The sequence below is a fragment of the Henckelia pumila genome, chromosome 3, assembly GCF_033568475.1.
Source record: "Henckelia pumila isolate YLH828 chromosome 3, ASM3356847v2, whole genome shotgun sequence".
NCBI lineage: Eukaryota > Viridiplantae > Streptophyta > Magnoliopsida > Lamiales > Gesneriaceae > Henckelia > Henckelia pumila.
Genome location: NC_133122.1, coordinates 59,298,930 through 59,317,952, shown reverse-complemented (window position 1 = coordinate 59,317,952; position 19,023 = coordinate 59,298,930). Strand labels below are relative to the sequence as shown.

At 37.0% G+C, this 19,023-nt stretch overlaps 2 protein-coding genes across 4 annotated transcripts; one reads left to right on the top strand and one right to left on the bottom strand.

Moving 5' to 3' along the window:
* Positions 1-1,348: 1,348 nt before the first annotated feature.
* On the top strand, positions 1,349-1,879 carry LOC140888804 (uncharacterized). Its single transcript, XM_073296507.1, has one exon. It carries the CDS (start codon positions 1,349-1,351, stop codon positions 1,877-1,879), a length of 531 nt encoding a protein of 176 aa, XP_073152608.1.
* A 9,620-nt stretch (positions 1,880-11,499) lies between these two features.
* LOC140886402 (autophagy-related protein 18g-like) lies at positions 11,500-17,382 on the bottom strand. Of its 3 annotated transcripts, none has more exons than XM_073292964.1 (9): positions 16,911-17,382; positions 15,445-15,897; positions 14,725-15,141; positions 14,338-14,577; positions 13,430-14,227; positions 13,198-13,355; positions 12,743-12,873; positions 11,939-12,133; positions 11,500-11,837 (listed from the first exon to the last, which is right to left on the bottom strand). In XM_073292964.1, exons 1-9 carry the CDS (start codon positions 17,073-17,075, stop codon positions 11,833-11,835), a joined length of 2,562 nt encoding a protein of 853 aa, XP_073149065.1. In that variant the 5' UTR covers positions 17,076-17,382; the 3' UTR covers positions 11,500-11,832. The 3 variants fall into 3 exon arrangements, 2 of the variants coding, with proteins under 2 accessions (XP_073149065.1, XP_073149064.1); XM_073292963.1 differs by having other exon boundaries at positions 11,500-11,819; XR_012151545.1 differs by lacking the exon at positions 11,500-11,837 and having other exon boundaries at positions 11,996-12,133; positions 12,743-12,856.
* Positions 17,383-19,023: the final 1,641 nt, after the last annotated feature.

Genomic DNA, 19,023 nt, shown 5'->3' with positions numbered 1-19,023 from the left:
TCTACTACTTTGAGATTCGCAAAAGAATCCGCAAGATCTTGTAGATCCTCGAGATTTAATCTTTCTAAAGTAGTCATCAGATAGTATTTTTCTCTGATACTGCTTTTATAAGATTAATCATCATCTTATCATCAGTTAAAGGTTTTTGAACCATTTTTGTTTTACCTTTCTGATGTAACAGAGGTTCGGTACCAAACGAGAGTGATAACCTTCCTCCTATATTTCCCTTCCTAGAACTAGAAATATGTTCTAGATTTATGATTTTGGATTGAAGATCCTTTAGAGTTACAAGAATTTCTTCTTGTTTCTTAAGGATTTCTCCAATCTGCCGAGGTATTTCATACAGCTGATTGCTGTAATATTGTACCGTCTTTTGAATTTCTCTAAGATCTCCGGAGAGTTTAGAGGAATCTGGTGTGACCTCTAAAAATTGAGAATTAGAAATCATATTTCTTAATCTCTTCAGAGAGTATAAAAGACCTAAGTCTCTTTTGTAAAGAATCTATTTTAAATAGATTCACTTGTTTATGAGATTTCATATAAATGAAACCCTTCTGGTTCAAACTCTCGTTTGAATCCATGGTTTGTTGAAAATCTCTTCCTTAACAAAAAAAAGTCTGATTTAATTAATAATATAAAGTCTGAATAAAATTACATAGGTTCTGATACCATTTTGCGCCAGATCCCCAACTCAGAGCCTATGGTTATCAAGGATGAGATTATGTTTTACAGGGTGATGCCACAAGTGATACCTATCAGCTAGCTAACCAGAGCACCAGCTGGGTTAAGGCCCATGGTGGTGGTCGTTCCGTACGGAGAGCCGTGTTTCGCATCAGGTCACACGATAGAGGATCCGAAAACTTTATAAGCTCTGATACCATGTTTTGAGACCAAAGGAAATATTAATAATAATTGTTAGAATAAGGGTATTATAGGCAATTTTTAGTTTGAGGGACATATTAAGGAAACTATTTGTTAAATAAGGGACATAATTAGGAACGAATAAAGTGTTAGTATATTTTTGGAAAAGTTAGAAAACTTTGAGGACGTAATTGGGTATTATCCCCCAGTTTATTATATCAGTCAAACTTTACACGGAGCAGAATTAAGATATACAAAGATCAAGAAACTGGCATTGGCTTTGGTAACTGCAGCAAGAAAACTACGTCCTTACTTTCAATATCATCCAATAATTGTACTCACTAATCATCCTCTCAAACAAATTATATCGAGTCCTGAAGCATCAGGAAGAATGGTTAAGTAGGCTGTCGAGTTGAGCCAATATGAAATTGAATATCGCTCGCGTCCAGTAATTAAAGCACATATTCTGGCTGATTTTCTAGTAGAGATGGCAGTAACTCAAGAAGAAAGCTCCACCCCGACATGGGTGGTTTATGTCGACGGGTCATCAACCTCTACGGAAAGCGGGACAGGTATAGCCGTGGAAAGTCCACAGGGAGATAAATTTCAATACGCCGTCAAATTTCTTTTCCCTGCAACAAATAATGAGGCAGAGTATGAAGCTTTCATCATGGGAATTAAATTGGCCTTATCGGTCGGAGCAAAAAGACTGACGATACACAGTGACTCCCAACTTATCGTCAGTCAGATTAATGGAAATTACGAAGCAAAGGAAGATAAAATGCTTGAATACCTCACTCAAGTGAATGAGCTTCTCTCGCGTTTAGACAGCTACGATGTAAAGCAGATACCTAGAGTGAAAAATGAGTCAGCAGACCATCTCGCCAAGTTAGCAAGCTCCTTGGCCAACATTGATAATAGGAAAATTACATTCCTAACATATGACAAGGAAAAAACTGATGGAAGTGATGTTACAATCTTCTGTGCTGACAGCGAACAACCTAGTTGGAAAGATTAAATAATCGACTATTTGATGCGGGGTAACCTACCTGCTAACCAATTCGAAGCTCGAAAACTTAGAGTGAGAGCTGCTCGGTTCATGATCATTGACGGAGAACTGTACAAAAAAGGTTTCTCTTCACCTTACCTAAAGTGTCTAACGCCAGCTAAGGGAAAATATGTGCTCCGTGAAATTCATGAAGGAATATGTGAAAATCACTTAACTGGAAGAGCTCTTGCAGGGAAAGCATTACGCCAATGATACTTATAGCCAACGATGAAGCAAGAAGCTATCGAGTTAGCGAAACATTGTCATGCATGTCAAGAGCATGCTAAATTCCTTCACCAGCCGGCTACAATCTTGCAGCCCCTAGAAAGTCCTTTACCGTTTGCTCAGTGGGGAATGGATTTGGTAGGTCCTTTTCCTCCTGCTATCGGACAAAGAAAAGTTTTGATAGTTGCTGTGGATTATTTCACCAAATGGGTCGAAGCTGAAACATTGGCCAAAATATCTGCAAGAGACATAATAATTTTTTTATGGAAGAATATAGTATGAAGATTTGGAATTCCTCAAACCTTAGTTTCGGACAATGGAACTCAATTTTATGGAGCGAAGATAAAAGATTGGTGCAAAGGACTCTCCATCAAGCAGTTCTTCACTTCTGTTGGGAATCCTCAAGCCAATGGGCAAACCGAGGTCACCAACCAAACCATTCTACAACACCTCAAAACTCGCCTAGGCAACGCCAAAGGAAAATGAGTGGATGAGTTGCCAAGTGTTCTATGGGCATATCAAACCACTTCACGCTCTTCAATTGGAGAATATCCTTTCAACCTGGCCTACGGAGCGGAAGCTGTGGCTCCTGCCGAAATTGGAGAGCAATCATGACGAGTGAAACAATACACTTCATCTGGGAATGACCAAGCCCTCCGAATTTCATTAGACTTGGTGGACGAACTAAGAGATGAAGCTTCGACATGAGCCGAGAGATATCGAGCTTGTATGACTAAAGCATACAATGACAGAGTCATATCAAGATCTTTTCAAGTAGGAGACCTGGTTTTGAGAAAATCTGACATATTGAAGTCTGTGGGTAAATTGGACCCAAAATGGGAAGGCCCGTACAAAGTAATCGAGATTGTGAAGATGGGAACATATCGCCTCCAACATTCAGATAGAAGAATACTTCACAGACCTTGGAACGTGGCCAACTTGAAGAAGTTTTATGCATAAACTGCAACTCTCGCCAATAATAGGCTAAATTTACCTTTTTAGTTATTAGCATATTTTCTTTATGTTTGTCTATTACAATTTTGTGATGCAGTTTTCAACTAATTTGATTATTTTGTTATACAAGCAGATTACTTTGTCGAAAGCATATCATATCTCATCTCCTATACTAACGCTTACTTACGACATAAATGTCATAGACCCTAGCAATCATAAAAAATTCCCAACAATAAGAGGCTTGGCCAGCCCCATGGAACATTTGAACTTATGATGTTGTAGGAGGTCAGGATGACATAATAATATTATAAGTCTCGGGATACCTCACCATGCACCAAGTGGGTTTAGGAATTCCCCATGAGACAAAATCTTGGGAGATTGGTCCCCTCCCAAGTACTCCAATATTAAAGCGATAGTATTTTATCCATCAAGCAAGTATGCAATAGAAATTTCAAAATACAAAGAGATTTGATAACCGACAAAATTGAATATATAAAAAAGGGGAAATAATTTTTTTCCTTTGTTCCTCCACCAACTGCTTACGCACTCAAAAAGTGCAAACAAAATCTAAGACTTCAAAGCCTTTATTATAAATAAAAAATATTGCCCAAAAGTGGCAAGAAATAATAAACTAAACTGCTCCACGACTCCAAAGAATACTCTCCATATAGCTTCGACACACACCCGTCGTTATTGATTATATAAGCTAAAAATTCGAATGCAAAGCTTCGATCATATCCTCATCACCCAGACCTCCCAATAAATCTCCTAAGGGAGGATCCGAGTCATCCTCAACTCTTGCAGTACCAGACTCCAGAATTTTAGGGTGAATCATCATAATAATTTCCTCCGGAACTAGTTTAGTATCCCGAAGTTCTTTGCGACAATCCACGACAACTTCATCATGAATAACGATCGCTCGCTGAATCACATCATCCCTAAAAGTTGTGGACTCTCGATAGCCTTCAATCGCTTTTTCTCCGGTACTTTGCAAAAGAATCTTGCCTACTGTCGAGTTGAGAAAGTTCTCTCCGGTCTCCGATTCATGGGAATATTTCCCCTTAAGTTGCTCCATCTCCTTGCACAGTGCATCGTACTTTTTGGATTTTTCTTCAAGCTCCTTTTACGACTTGAGAAAATCATCTCGAGCCTTAGTGTTTTCCTCGCCAAGTCTTTTGCACTCACCCCTTAAGGACGTCAACTCGTCATCAAATTTTTTCCCGGAATTTCGAGACCTCTCTTCTCGAAATTGAAAAGTGTGAGCAAGAGATAAAATCTATAAAAACCCATAGATAAAGAAAATTATTTGTTACGTAAATATCGTACTAAAAAACAATAAGCAAGTAATGATATACCTGGAAGGCAGACGAAGCAAGAGACCGAGTCAACACTTCTGTAGGTTGTTGTAGTAGATGCAACCTATCATGATCTCCAATCAGGTCCGCTCCCGTTCTCCAACCAATTTCTGGATCTTGCAAATCCCAAAAAATCCAGCATTATTTTTATGGTTCACTCCTTCCACGAACAAGTGGCGACCCTCAAAAGCTTCCAGATCAACTACTCGTTCATTGTCACGTTTTTTCTTCAGATCTCTTGGATTTTCAACCTTTTTACTGCGTGCATCGATGTCGGGTACAACTGCAACATCTTTTCTTTTGCCACCAGTTTTTCTATCATGCACATCGGATCTTTTGGATGGTGGGCCAGAACGGTGAGCATGATTTGAATGCCCGGGAGACTTCTTCCTCCGGGGAAGCTCTTGAGAACCAATGATAGCTCGCTCCTTTGTTAAGTCTTTTCTCAGCATTTTTGACGCATCCTTCTCATTTTTTCTATGCATGCCCGGACCTCCGCCAAACTTATTTTTTCCCCTATAAAAAAAACAAGGAGAATAATACATAAATAAATACAATAAATTCTCAAATTACACCGAGCAAGGTAAATTTAATTAAATACAATAGCATGCAAGAGATTGAAAAAGCAAATACCGGCAGGAAGCAAAGTTTGTGGATCAACCAACTTCTTGAAAAGACCTAAGGAGCGACATTCAAGTTGCAACTCACGATGAGTTCTGCTAAAAATAATTCTCCTATGGCCCGAACTCCATATTATGGGAACCCCCCAACCATAATCCCAGACATAAACAAACTTTTTCCTCCAATCGCTTTTCGAAGATGGACAACGAGATACAAACTTACAATTTCCCCGAGTTAGAAAATAAATATAGGAACCCGACATGGAACGACGCACCGAGAAGAGCGCATGAAATAAGTCTATAGTCGGAGACATTTTAATTTCGCTCACTCTACATAGGAAACACGTAAAAAGGAGAATTGCACTTGGTGTTAATTGACTTAAACTCACCCCAAGACTATCTACAATTTTTATCAAAAGGGTATGAAGAGGAAGTGAAAAACCAAAATTAAAATACTCTAAATATACAGCGAAATAACCCGGAGGCGGTTCATGGCAAGGATCTCCATTTTTGAGAATTTTAAGAATATGTTTAGAGGATAAGTCAAGTTTTTGGTATGAAGTTGGAATCTCAAAATCTTCCAAAACACGCCCTCTCACTCCTCCTGAAGACTCTTGGGAACCACCATTATTGTTATAATTCAAATCACTCAAGGGAGATAAACACTCGTCAATTTCACTTTCATCGACAGACTCTGTTGACGAGGAGGAATAAGTATCCCGGTTAGCAACTAACACCGAAAATACTTTACCCCACGAATGACACCCTGTAATGATTTTTTTTAAAAAAAATAATAATAAACATTTTAAAAAATAAATTTTCCCAAATAATATTTTCTTGTACAATGCCAAGTTTGAATGACTGCAAAATTTTCGGTCAAATTTATATTAATACCAAGTAAAAGCGTCAAAAATTTTGGCATCATAATTAATTGTATATTTCATATTATATATCATATGTATGTATATTTGTATGTATATGCATCTATCTCCATCGCGATTTGGGTTCATCATCATCAACTTCACCCACCGCCTTCGTCATCCTTGCTTGCCGACCTCCATCGATCGCAGCTCTCTCCGGTGAGCCGTCGGCGATCGTCCGTCGGTCATGCACCACCTTTTCCGACCGCAACCAACCTTGCCCCGTCGAGTCCAGATCTGGACGGCATGAACGCTCATCCATGGCTGAAACTCGACGGAAGCCTCTCGCCGGACCATCACTCGCTACCGCACCTTCACAAACCCTCTCCTTTCGGTTTCAGATCTGGACGCTTTCAGGCTCGTGAAAGCAGTTCCATGGCTGAAACTCAAAGCCATCTCCACCGAACAGAATCAACCAACACTGCCGCACCTCATCGCCACCTTTTCTAGCCTTGCCTGAGTCCAAATTTGGACGCATCTGCTAGCGGCGGATGAAGGTACATGGCTGGAACTCAAGTCGCTAGAATCGACCACCACAACCACCGTTGCCGTCCTTTGCCAACCACGAAGCACGTCTTCTTTCCGGCCACCGCCGTCCGTTCGCCGATTAATAGTGAAGGAGATGATGAACATGGCATGGGAGATGACGATAAACACACATATACACATATACACGATGCATACACAAAACAACAATCACGTGACGTAGAGGGAGCAAATATGGGATGCACGTTTACATAAAAGGAAAAAAGGAGGAGAGAGAATGTGACAATTACAAAAAAATCGTACATAAATTTTTCTCATTAAGGGCGCATAAGACAAACGTAATTAATACCTGCCTTATTGATTCTTCCTTTTGATTATTGAACGTGATGGAACGGGTACTGCAATAACAAATAAGAAAAACCAAATTGAGTTAGTAAATTGTGATGAAAACATATTGCGGTGCTGAATTTACAATCACAATACCTGATAGAGTTCTACTGGGTTTCTATAATTAATATTCTGGCAGGACTTTGATTTCTATTCAATTACAGTGTAATTATTATTTTGGAAAACAATATTCGTTCTCGGCAATTAAACTTCTGACAATACTCCGATAAAAATTCTACTCTCGGTCATCTCAACACACGCGACATGCCCGAGAGTGGGGGTCTATGATAGGTTACACCTAAAAATTCAACTGGGTCTGAGCTCAATCATGAAGGTCCACTCCAAATATTTTTGAGGCTCAAGCTTATTGAAATATTATATATATTTAATTCAAGCAGACCCTGAATTCTACAAAAGCCCATAAGAGACTCTAGCCTGTAAAACTCTCCGAATCTCTATAAATAGTTCAAGTCACCTCATTATTAAGGTACACATTTTCTTAAGCACTATATCGCTCTACACTCGATTATTATTCCTTGAGTAATAACTGAATTGAGCGTCAGAGTGCCTTCGTCGGGAACCCTCCCGGCTCCTCTGACTTTATTTTGTGACGTAGGAACAACCCACTGAAGATCTCCACCGAGAACATACAAGGATTCGTTGATACTCCGGACTTGGCGAAATCAACGTGTCATATACAAGTTGGAGGAGCCCATTACAAAATCAGCAGAAAAATCAAGAACCCAACAATTTTCTCGACGGAAAACGAGCGAAAAAGATTAATCAAACAAGTGAAAAATCACCTCAAGATAAAGAGAAGTAACAAAGTCAACATATTGTCTTGCAACTGCCCCAGATTCTCCATTGCTCCCCCGAATTTTTTCTCTTTCAAAGGCCTCCAGAGCATTTTCTCAAGTGCAACGTAGATGCTGCTATTCATACATCTCCTCCTCATGTTGGGTTTGGATGTATCATCCGTGACTCTCACGGGATCGTTCTCGCAGCAACTCAAGAAAGAATGCATGGTAAGGATAGCCATTGGTGAAGCTCTTAGTTGGAAAAAGAACCTTGATTTATCTTTTATAATTGTGGAATGTGATGCATTATTAATTATCGAAGCTCTTAATAGCACTTAACCGAATTTCTCAAATGTGAACCTCATCATCGAAGATTGCAAACAACTCGCTCGAGATGTTTCATCTTGTACTTTTGCTTTTGTTAGAAGATCAGCGAACTAGGCTGCCCATGTTTTAGCTAGGGGGACTGTTTCTATGTCTGATTTAGTAGGAAGATTTGTTCATTCTCCTACTGTTATTTCTAATGTTATTGTTATTTCTAATGTTATTGTACCGGATTTGATTTCTTAAATGCAATTGGTTTCAGTTTAAAAAAAAAGGTTCTCCTCACAGGAAAATTTCAACCTATCCCATGGGTATTACCCCATGGGACAGGTGAATGTATCTTATTTGTTCAAATCATGTGGACTCCATATAATTTAGTGGGACCCACATGATTTGAACCAACCAATGATTGTCATCTACCCTATAGGGTAGGATCTAACCTACCTCATGAATGTGCAAAGTGAGTGCAATAATATCATTATATTTAATGTAAAATAAATACATTTAATCAATTTTTATTTAATTTATTTTATCGAATACATTTTATAATTTTTCTGTTTCTGAAGATCTAAGTTCATATAATTGATAAGAATTAAGAAATTTATAAAATCTCTTTATGTGCTATCTTACAACTTTATTTTGTTTAATGTTTATATATATTTGACGTATAAATTTCTTATTTAAATGATGAAATCTACTCAAACAACTCCAATTTCTTTTTAAAATTTTATTCCAAAATTTCTCATTTCGAATTGGACAAGTATGATACTCGACAATAATTTCACAGAAAAAAATTTGTAGTCCACTTGTAAATCATGAAACCATATCACAGATCCATCTCTCTTGAGTCGGGTCAGGTCACAAAATTAATTTATAAAACAGTCTTATAAAAATTCTTGTGTATGTTATTAGACAGGTAACCAAATATGATAGTAAAATAGGTTGATGACATCCACGATATATTCAATGATCCAATTTTAATTTGGTTATATAAAGTTTATATTTTCATGGACCCATATGTTCAAATTAATTTTGAATTTTTGATCCCGTGAGTTTAACATTTGTGAATTGCTCTTATCAACATAAACTCAACCATAAAATATAGATAGTTTTCGACTTTTCGTCCATTTCTTCACCAATTTAAGTCATAATCATATTTTAATTCAAGAGTATTGATATCATATTACGATACCCCGGGTGGATTGGACCCGAGAAGATGGTGTAACCGCAACATATTAAGGAACCCGGGACTGGGTGGCAGTAACCTGGGATCTACGAGAAAGGCTTAACCTGGGAGGCCTTAGCACCCGGACCGATACAGAAGATCGAAAGGAACCCGGGTAAGGGGCCTGGGACCTGGGTAAGGGGCCTGGGTGCTAGAACCTCCCGGAGTAAGCCTTCGGAAGTTAGGAAAGGAAAGGAAAACCAGTGGGGCCCCGGCCTTTCTATTTTTAGGGCCAAGAAACGGTCACGTTTATTTGAAGTGTGTCAGGTTCAAATCACAAATCCAATCATTACTAAATACGATCCAAAGGAGTGGGCTCTGTCCGGAAATTGTGGGGGTCTAAATCACACGTGATAACCATCTTATCACCCTAAAAGTTGTCAGTAAGGCCATACCCAGTAATCATTGAGGACCCGGGTAGGCGATTATAAAAGCCCATCCTGGGGGCAAGGTAGGGGCTATGGACTCACTCTCTAAAAAATATTGGTAGAACTTCGTCTTCAAACGGATAAGATATTCATATATTTTGTATCTTCACCTACCTTTTCCGCTCGGGAATTTACCTATCCCCGAGTAGTCATTTTGTGATAATCGCATCAAGTATTATTGTGGAAATTTCAACGAGCGGTTTGCTTTATGAATAATTATTTTGATCACAATAAAATATATATCTTGTGGTAACTACATGTACGGCCATACAACTTCATTTCCAGAACATTGTAAAAATCTCAATGTTTATTTATTTCAAAAACTAAAAATTAATAAATGTATTATAAATTTTGTGCATTAAGGTAGTATTTGAGAGAGCTTCTAAGAAGCACTTCTCAGCTTTTTTTAACAAAATTTTGAAATTTTGTGAAATTTTATTTAAAAAAAGCTGAAAATTGCTTCCAATAACTCTCCTAAACACTACCTAGCTTATATTTTTATGGAAATTGACATATGTGTTGATGATCCAATGATTGTAATTTAACCGCATCATGGAAGGAGAAGTACTCCAAGTATAGTATAGAATAATCCCACTACCTAAAACTTGTTTTTCTCCTCTCAAAGACTGAAATAGAAAAAAAAAAAAAAAAAAAAAAAAAAAACTTAAAACGTTTGGTTTTTTGGCAATTACACTCCATTATATGCCCCACTTTACATGACATCTTGTCACTATCGGTCCATCGGACATGGAAATCTTGTCGGTATTTTTCATATTTCCCATCTTAAAAATAAAAAAAAATCGTGATTCGCGATCTATCCCACGAGATGGATCGAATAATTTTTCGTTTTTGGACATCAATCTTACCTTGAAAATTAACTCTCCATTTTCAACGAGACACTGGTATTTTTCACAGTGCGCGTAAAACAGTATATTAAATATAGATTTATATATTAAATTCATATTTTTATTCTTTTACAATTTTTAAAAAATATTACTAAATACAATAAAAAGAAGTAAAATAAATTTATGAATGCTATATTATATTTAATTTAATAATAATTCTAAACATACTTATTAATCTTTACTCATTTAAAATGGCATAATTTTAAAATAATGAGTTCTTTTTTTAAAAAAAAGAATAATAAAGACATTTTAGGTCGATAAAAGAAAAACCAGCCTCACTATCCCCATTCCCCACCAAAATAGAAATGTCAGAACAATTTTTAATGCAAACAATTCACCCTCAAAAGAAAAGGACAGAAACTGAAAACACAAAATAAACAAAATAAAGTCTATTTTTTTTTTTAAAAAAAAAAAAAGAAATTGTCAGAACAATTTTTAATGCAAACAATTCACCCTCAAAAGAAAAGGACAGAAACCTAAAACACAAAATAAACAAAACAAAGTCTATTTTTTAAAAAAAAAATCAAACAAATATTTACGGTATAAAAAAATACAATATTATTCCATATTCCACCTGTTGTAGTTGTAACACGACAATCCATGAATATAGCACAAAAAATGAACCGTGGATGGATGAAGTATAGAATATCCCAAAAAAAATGGTAAAGGTTCATGTTAGATGTTAAAGTAACACAACCATGTTTGATTGAGCAACAATGTTTTTAAATAACGCAAACCCAAAAAACATATATAAGATTGTGATCACCCATACAAATGGTGGTTTTCACTTTTCAGGATACATATCTTGAATTAGAATCGCTCTGACGGCAAATGAAAAAGAAAACACACGCACACACACAAAACACACATTTGGCATCAATTCTAACACATTAAACCAATATAAAAGTGATGGCAAAAACGGTAATGCTGTTAAACAAAAAGATCCAATGACCAAACTGTGATCTCTCTGTTTTTCATTTCTTTTTATTTTTTTATTTTTTTAAAATTAAAAAATGTCATTACAGATTGGAACAGACTTGTGCAGAAACAATAAATAAACTGTACATATGATTCAGTGAGCGTCCCTAACATAACAAATGTAAATCCTAACTCCCCCAAGAAACAATTCCATAATTTTACATGATGCACCCTTTCCAGGATTCCAAGAATTGCTAATTGACAGACATGAGTATATACAAATAGGGACGAGAGTGGGTCATCGCTTACGTGTATGGTGCTCGAGTTCCAGTGTCAATCTCAGGGCCGTGAATATTTACTCTGTATCTGTCCAGTTCGATCAACCTGTGATTATAATGCAAGAATTCAAGCTAAAAATGGAATTAACAAATGGGCGACGAATTGGGGAGCAACCGGATGGTGGCGTTGTTAATCAAGGTTCTTACCATCTTCGGAAAAATCAAACATACCACCAATCCATCCTTCCTCAGGTTTTTCCACCTCATCGTGAGTGTTGCTAGCACCAGTGTCATCCACCTCTTCGGTTGCAACTTCAGTTGAGTCGTGGTAATCGCCTAGCTCTGGCTTATTGCAGTAGCCTTCCTTGAAGAAATGCCCAAAATCTTCTGTTTTCTCCATCCCTGCAGGCACAAAAACACCGCGTCAGTATTCTACCACATTCAATCATGAAATCTGATTTCTGGAAGGAAATAACAAGAGTGGCAGAGTTAGAAATTGTAAAATCAGTGGAGGAAAAGGGGGAGATGGGTCCAGATATCAGACCCTTATCTCATTACTATGACTAAGGCAATTCAGAATGGCCAAGAATTATCGGAATTCTGTATAAGAGTTCGGGTGATCAAAATCAAGATAATTCTCTATTCTCTGGACGATTGTGGTGAAAATTGGAACAAAATGAACTTCGCACTTGATATGATATTGTACTTCGGTAGATACATAAAACTCTTTTAGGTCTTCTAATTTCAGGAGGGCAAAAAAAACTGCGGAAAATATGTGGGAAACCTAGGTCAAACTTCATTTTTTAAAAGTAACCATCTCAAGTGTATTTGAGTGTGTATTCAAATGCACATGAGAGGGTCATTGTTTCCAAAAAAATATTTGACCAAGGTTATTTTGCTAGTTGTCGCACCAGAAAATGCGACGCTTCTCACATTTAGTTAGAAGAAACAGAACCTAAATAATTTCACAAATATGCTGCACAAAAGGCATCGATGAAAAAAGTATCTCACCTCCTGAATTTTCAGTAGAACTATCTGATGGTGGATCTGAATGAGAAATAATACGTGGGCCACCAGTCGTCTCCCTAGCTTGACAACTATCAGTGGAAGTACTATGATATCGTCCTTCAGATGACATGGATCTACATTAAACAACCAGGTAAAATACAAATGCAAGTACATAAAACATAATTGCTGTTCCTACTTTCAGCATGGATGATATACATTTTTTGAGGGGGAGCTGAAAAGAGAAAACATGAAATTGTGGCCAGCTTGCAAAGTACCATTATGAAAAAAGTGCAGCACTACAAAATGACCATAGTAAATTAATCTCTCATGTGCATTTAGCGAGATATGGTAGACGAGAGGAAATATTCCATTCATACTGGAAATTCACAGCAATATCAATGGACAAACCAAACAAGAAATAAGTAAGAATGCATAAGAACCGAGGATAAGATATTCACCGGCTAGTCCATCCAGGCCTTGCACTAGAGTAATGGTCAAATACTGGCAACAAATCCTTCTGTCTTATCTCCAATTCATGTGAAGCCAACATCTCAATTTCAAACTCCCCACCAATATAACATTCAGCTCTTGGAGGTTCCATTGCATGGAAATGTATCTAGCAAACCTTGCAAATTAGTTACAGAAAACCCATAAAAAACACAAAGGTATCAGTAATGCAACAGTAAGCACCTTTGACTTGTGCCATATGGGTAACCTGCAAGAATTTATTTGCACTTCAGCACTAGACAGATACCAGGGTGTTCTCTCTGCAGATTTCATCGTGTCGCTCTTTACCAATCTCTTCTCCGTGGAACACTCCTCGGAACAAATTTTAGAGTTGTCAAGATAAGCATTCTCTCCATCAAAGATGCCAGAGATACATTCTTCAATTTCCAGATCATCTTGTCTTCTGCAAACATCCCACCATTGTGCAGGGTCAACTTTCACCCTGAATTCCTCATGTTGTGGGTTCACTTGTGCAGCTGAGCAGGAATTGGTTCTACCCTCACTCAGCTCAACCCCTAATGATGATTGGATTTCATGTTGAACAACAAAGCCTGATGGGGTATAAACTAAGATGTGCTCCAAAGCACTGGTGCTCGAAAGAACATCCAAAGAACCAGTAGACTTAGAATTGTGAAAAACAGCAGCAATAGCTCCAGATGGTACACTTGTCTTTCCAACCATTGAAGTAGCAGCATTGCTTACTGAATTAAGCAAGCCTGAATCACTGAATTTTATCCGGGTGACGATAGAAAGGGTGCAAGTTGGTGGAGGAGAAGAGTGTTGCTCATTTACCGTGAAAGATGAAGTAGACCACCACGGAGATGAAGCTAAAAACAGCAAGGTACCTTGCTCATGAGTCTGTAAAGCTTGAATACCATCATCTCCCCCGAAAGGGGACAAAACAAAGATATGGCAAGTTCCTCTAGATGAAATAATAGCAATCCATTGACTATATTTACTAAAACAGATGTCCTGGATTACCTGTCAAAAAACAAAAAGGAATCAAGAAATTCATAAACAGCGAATTTTTCTGGAAAATGAAGACGGTATTAGAGAATAATAGTTAACAATGGGTACTTGTGTATACTTACAGCAGTTGTTATACCCCGATATAACTTGTAAAGATGCACATGTGAAGTGCTCCAGTCATTACAGCCTGATCCATTACCTTTACGAGAAGGCATGATCCTAAAAACATTCATATTATTTCCATGTACAGAGGCAGTAACCAGAAGAGTCCCACTTGGATCAAAACATAAAGCGGATATTGGACTTGTATGAGCCCTAAATTGTGATATAACCTCCGAGGAAACAAGGTCCTTCACAGCTACCTGTAGTAGACAAATTAAAGAACATAGTGCTAAAAGGGCAAACCTAACATTTTCTATAATAAATTTCAAAGAGATAGTGTCTCATTTAGGCAGTAGTTACAAAATGAACGTCATACTGTTAAGTTGTTAACAGTGCCATGAACTTACCACACCAGCATTCTCTGGCTCAGATGCTGCTAGCTTCCCAATTTTCCAGCCAGGAGAACTAGGACTCTCATGAAGCAGCTCAGGACAGTATTTGGATAGTTTTTTATAGCCCATGTCACCCAGGGTAAGTATCCCAGCAGCCAAGTGTCTGCTGGATTCCACTGCATAACGAGCCATCAGGGTTCCACTCCCTGGAGATGTGGAAGGACTAACACTAGACGAAAGGTTCTTTGGACTCACGCGACCCGTGTGTAACATAAATGGGCGATTAGGCGGATAAGCCAACCATCTAGGTCCGACAGCCATTGGACCATACCCAGCCCCCATTCCAACAGGTACTTGCTCCCTGAATCGGGGAACGGGATAGGTGACAACAACAAATTTTTTCTCAAGTGTAACTGCATCAAAGCAATATACCTGTAGATAAGTTTCATTAGAAATGTGATTCAAACATATAATGGCATGCACTCTCAAAAGCTATCTTGTAAATGAAGTATACACTTGAATCCAATTTTAACCACTCTTGCACACACGTGATATATACTTCTTTTGAGAAACGCCGCGTGATAAAGGCATACAAATATTCCTATACGGCCATGTAACAGCCAGGCGAAGGATACAATCCAAACATAATACAACACAACAAGTGTGTGAACTGCAAACAAGAAGAGAAAAGAAAACAACTAAAGGAAAAGTTACATACAAAAGTGCATCACATACTTGTTCTTCGAGACCAATAGCTACCACTTGTAGGCTGCATCTAACCATAAATACTGCAGATTTAAAGTCAACCACCTTCACATATTCATTCGATTTCATTGAGTAAAATCGAACAGCAGATGGGGGGTCAAATAAGTGCTTTAAAGGTGATTCTGTTGCACCATTAGCGAAAGCCCAGGTATTCTGAGGCCGAGTAATCCTTTCATTATCGTCCCCACCAACAACCACTAGAATAGGATGAGATTTTTTGCACACTTCGGCACCATCACGATTTGCTGGAGCTGGAAGAATTTGTAAAAAAGTAACAGGTCCGTAACGCCTTGAAACCAGTTCACTAAAGCTACAGGCATCCTCAACATCAAAAACTTGGAAACCGTTTACATAACCAATTAATAAGACATGCCTGAATTCTGTTGGACTAAACTCTAATTTGTCAAAACCAGCCCACAATACCTGGATAACACAGAGGATCAGATCCAGAACAAGTAGACAAGCACTCAAGAAAAACACGCAAAGACTCCTAAACCGGATGTAAAGCTCTTACTACCAGATAAAGGAAAAAGATTATTATTGCACTAGTATACAGGCCCAATGAAAGCATAACAAAATAAGAAAATCTCATCCTATAAATTCTGTAGCATGATTTTGAGACAATTGACGCAATTTCCTCGTTGAAAATGTAACGCGGGTGACAGGGAGAGAAACAGTGAAAAAGCATTGGCGCACAGAGTGATCCATTAATAAGTTCCGTCTTAAGCAAGGAAACAAACTGAAACGAATCACTTCTAACAATCTAAAAAAGTTAACACTTCCAGCAACCTAGTACAGGGTTAATATGAAAAGGACTTGGGAGAAATTACTGGGAAGGGAAAGAAAACTCTAAGAAAAACAGCTAACATTCAAATAAAATAAGACATGGAACATCACTTATCTTCAGGTTAAAATAGACGCAGAGAGAGGTGGTCAGTCAATTAATAATTGGTTCATCAACTCACTCCAACGGCTTTTATTCTTAGACGGATAAACAAACACAAGGGGGACTTGTACTGGAATAAACTCCGGATATAAGCATCCTGGGCAGCTATGCATTGGTACATGAACAGGAAATTTCCACAAACGAGTATATGAAAAATAAATTTGAATAGGCGGTCTAACTGGAAGGAAGTCGATTCAAGGTTATATTTCCGTTTATTAATTTTTTTGCTATCACAATAAAGATTTTCACATGCTAAAATTAACTTCTGATGCGATTCATCTAGTTTATACCTTTAAAACAAATAACTCAATTATTTCGGAAATTAATTGCTCAAATTCAATCAAGACATCAAGTAAATGAACTGAACTAAAAAAAGTAAACAAACCAATACAATCAAACAATCAACAAAACTAACACACACATGACGGGGGGGAAAAAAAAGCAGAATACAACCAACTAATTTGAAAAAAAAAATGTCAGAAATGCCGACCTGCTCTTGTCGATCGTCTCCAGAGGAAGAAATGGAGGCGGCGACAGACGCACCGGCCGACCGCACAGCAGTGCTAGCATTCGTCGATACCGTTCTGATACAAGACGAAATAATTCTCAAAGAATTAGGCAGCAATTTGCTGTTTTTCCCCTTGCTTCCCCTCATTTTTCAAAAATTAATCCTCCAGACTTTACCCTCTCAGCCTTTCCCAACCACCACCGACTGACGAGTAACTCCCGATTCAACTCCACCGCCGTCGTGCTCCGCCGCACTGGCCGACGTGCAGTTCTTACCGCCGTCGATCATCAATATTCTGCGATCGCCGGAGAAATGGGAATACCACCGCGAAACACTCTCAAGAATAATCGATTTTTTTCGCAATTTTGGTTTCCTTAATTTTGTAAAAATTTTAGGAGTTTTGACTTGAAGCGCATGCTTTGTTTACTGTTTCTGTATTTATACACGCACGCGATCCCCTCCGCTTCTTTTGTTGTTTGCGCTCTAAGAAATTCTATCCTGATATTCATTGAAATATAATTTTTTTATAACTATTATTATTATTTATCTCAAAAAAATAACTATTATTATTATCATTATTATATTATTCATTCCAAATAACTATCCATTTCATTTGGATTTTTTTTTTGCCTTTCAAATATAAAAAGTAATTTTGAATAATTTTGTTAAAAAATAGTTTATTACATATCTATTTATTACATATCTATTTAATTGAGATCACGATCATAATACGAATTATGAACAACAAAAAGTCAATTATAAAAGCTAAAACTTACACACAAAATTCAATGTTGTTTGTCGCAATAAAAGATTCGTCCACTTGTCATCGTTATAGTTTCACTTGTCGACCGGAGTTTAAGGAGAGAAAAAAAAACAAAGTACATCTTGTTTTGATATGTCTCACTATTATCTTAATAAAAGTAAAATTAGGACAATAAAATACATGTAAAAAAACCCCAAATGATCAAGATTAAATGTCACCATTGGCAACTACACTCTATTATACGACCCACTTTACATGACATCATATCACCGTCGGGGAAGCAACGGCGGAGCCATGATTATCATTCTATTTGCGCTAGAATTTTAAGCCCTCTATTATTTTAATTTTTTTGAATCGAGCTACTCGGACTAAAATCAAATTAAACAAAAATTAATCAAATTAATATATAAATTTTCAAAGAAAATTTATGCCAGCAATACACTTAGCTCCGCCAGTGCGGGGAAGGGTCGATGCTGCAACCCCAAGGGCAATCCAACGGACCCGGGCACATCAGCAGGTCAAATCAATAGATCTGCATGTGCCCTGGTCTGTTGAATCCACTATCGAATATGAAAATTTTGTCGTCGTTTTTTCTTTTTTCATATTTCCCATCTTAAGAAAAATAAAAAAAAATCGTGATCTATATTCAACGAGATACTAGTGTTTTTCACGGTGCGTGTAAAATAGTATATTAAATATAGATTTATATATTAAATTCATGTTTTTATCCTTTTACAATTTTTTAAATATTACTAAATACAATGAAAAGAAGTAAAATAAATTTATGAATGCTAGATTATATTTAATAATTCTAAACATACTTATTAATCTTTTTTCTCATTTAAAATGGGATAATTTTAAAAATAATGAGTATTTTTTTATAAAAAAAGAATAATAAAGACATTTTAGGTCACTTAAAAAAAAAACAGCCTCACTATCCCCACCAAAATAGAAATGTGACAACAATTTTTAACGCAAACAATTCACCCTCAAAAGAAAAAATCAGAAACTGAAAACACAAAATAAACAAAATAAATTTGATTTAAAAGAAAAACAAAAAGTATTCAAACAAATATTTACTCTACCAAAAAACAAAAACAAAATTAATTGGTTAGAAAAAAAATTATTTTATCAAATTATTTCATGTTTCACCTGTTGTAACACGACAATCCACGAATGTAGCACGAGAAATGAACGGTGTATGAAATATAGTATAAAAAATCCCAAAAAAAATAGTAAAGATTCATGTTAGATGTAAAGTAACACAAAATCAAATCAAATTATTTCAAGTTCCGCCTGTTGTAAGTTGTAACATGACAATCCACGAATGTA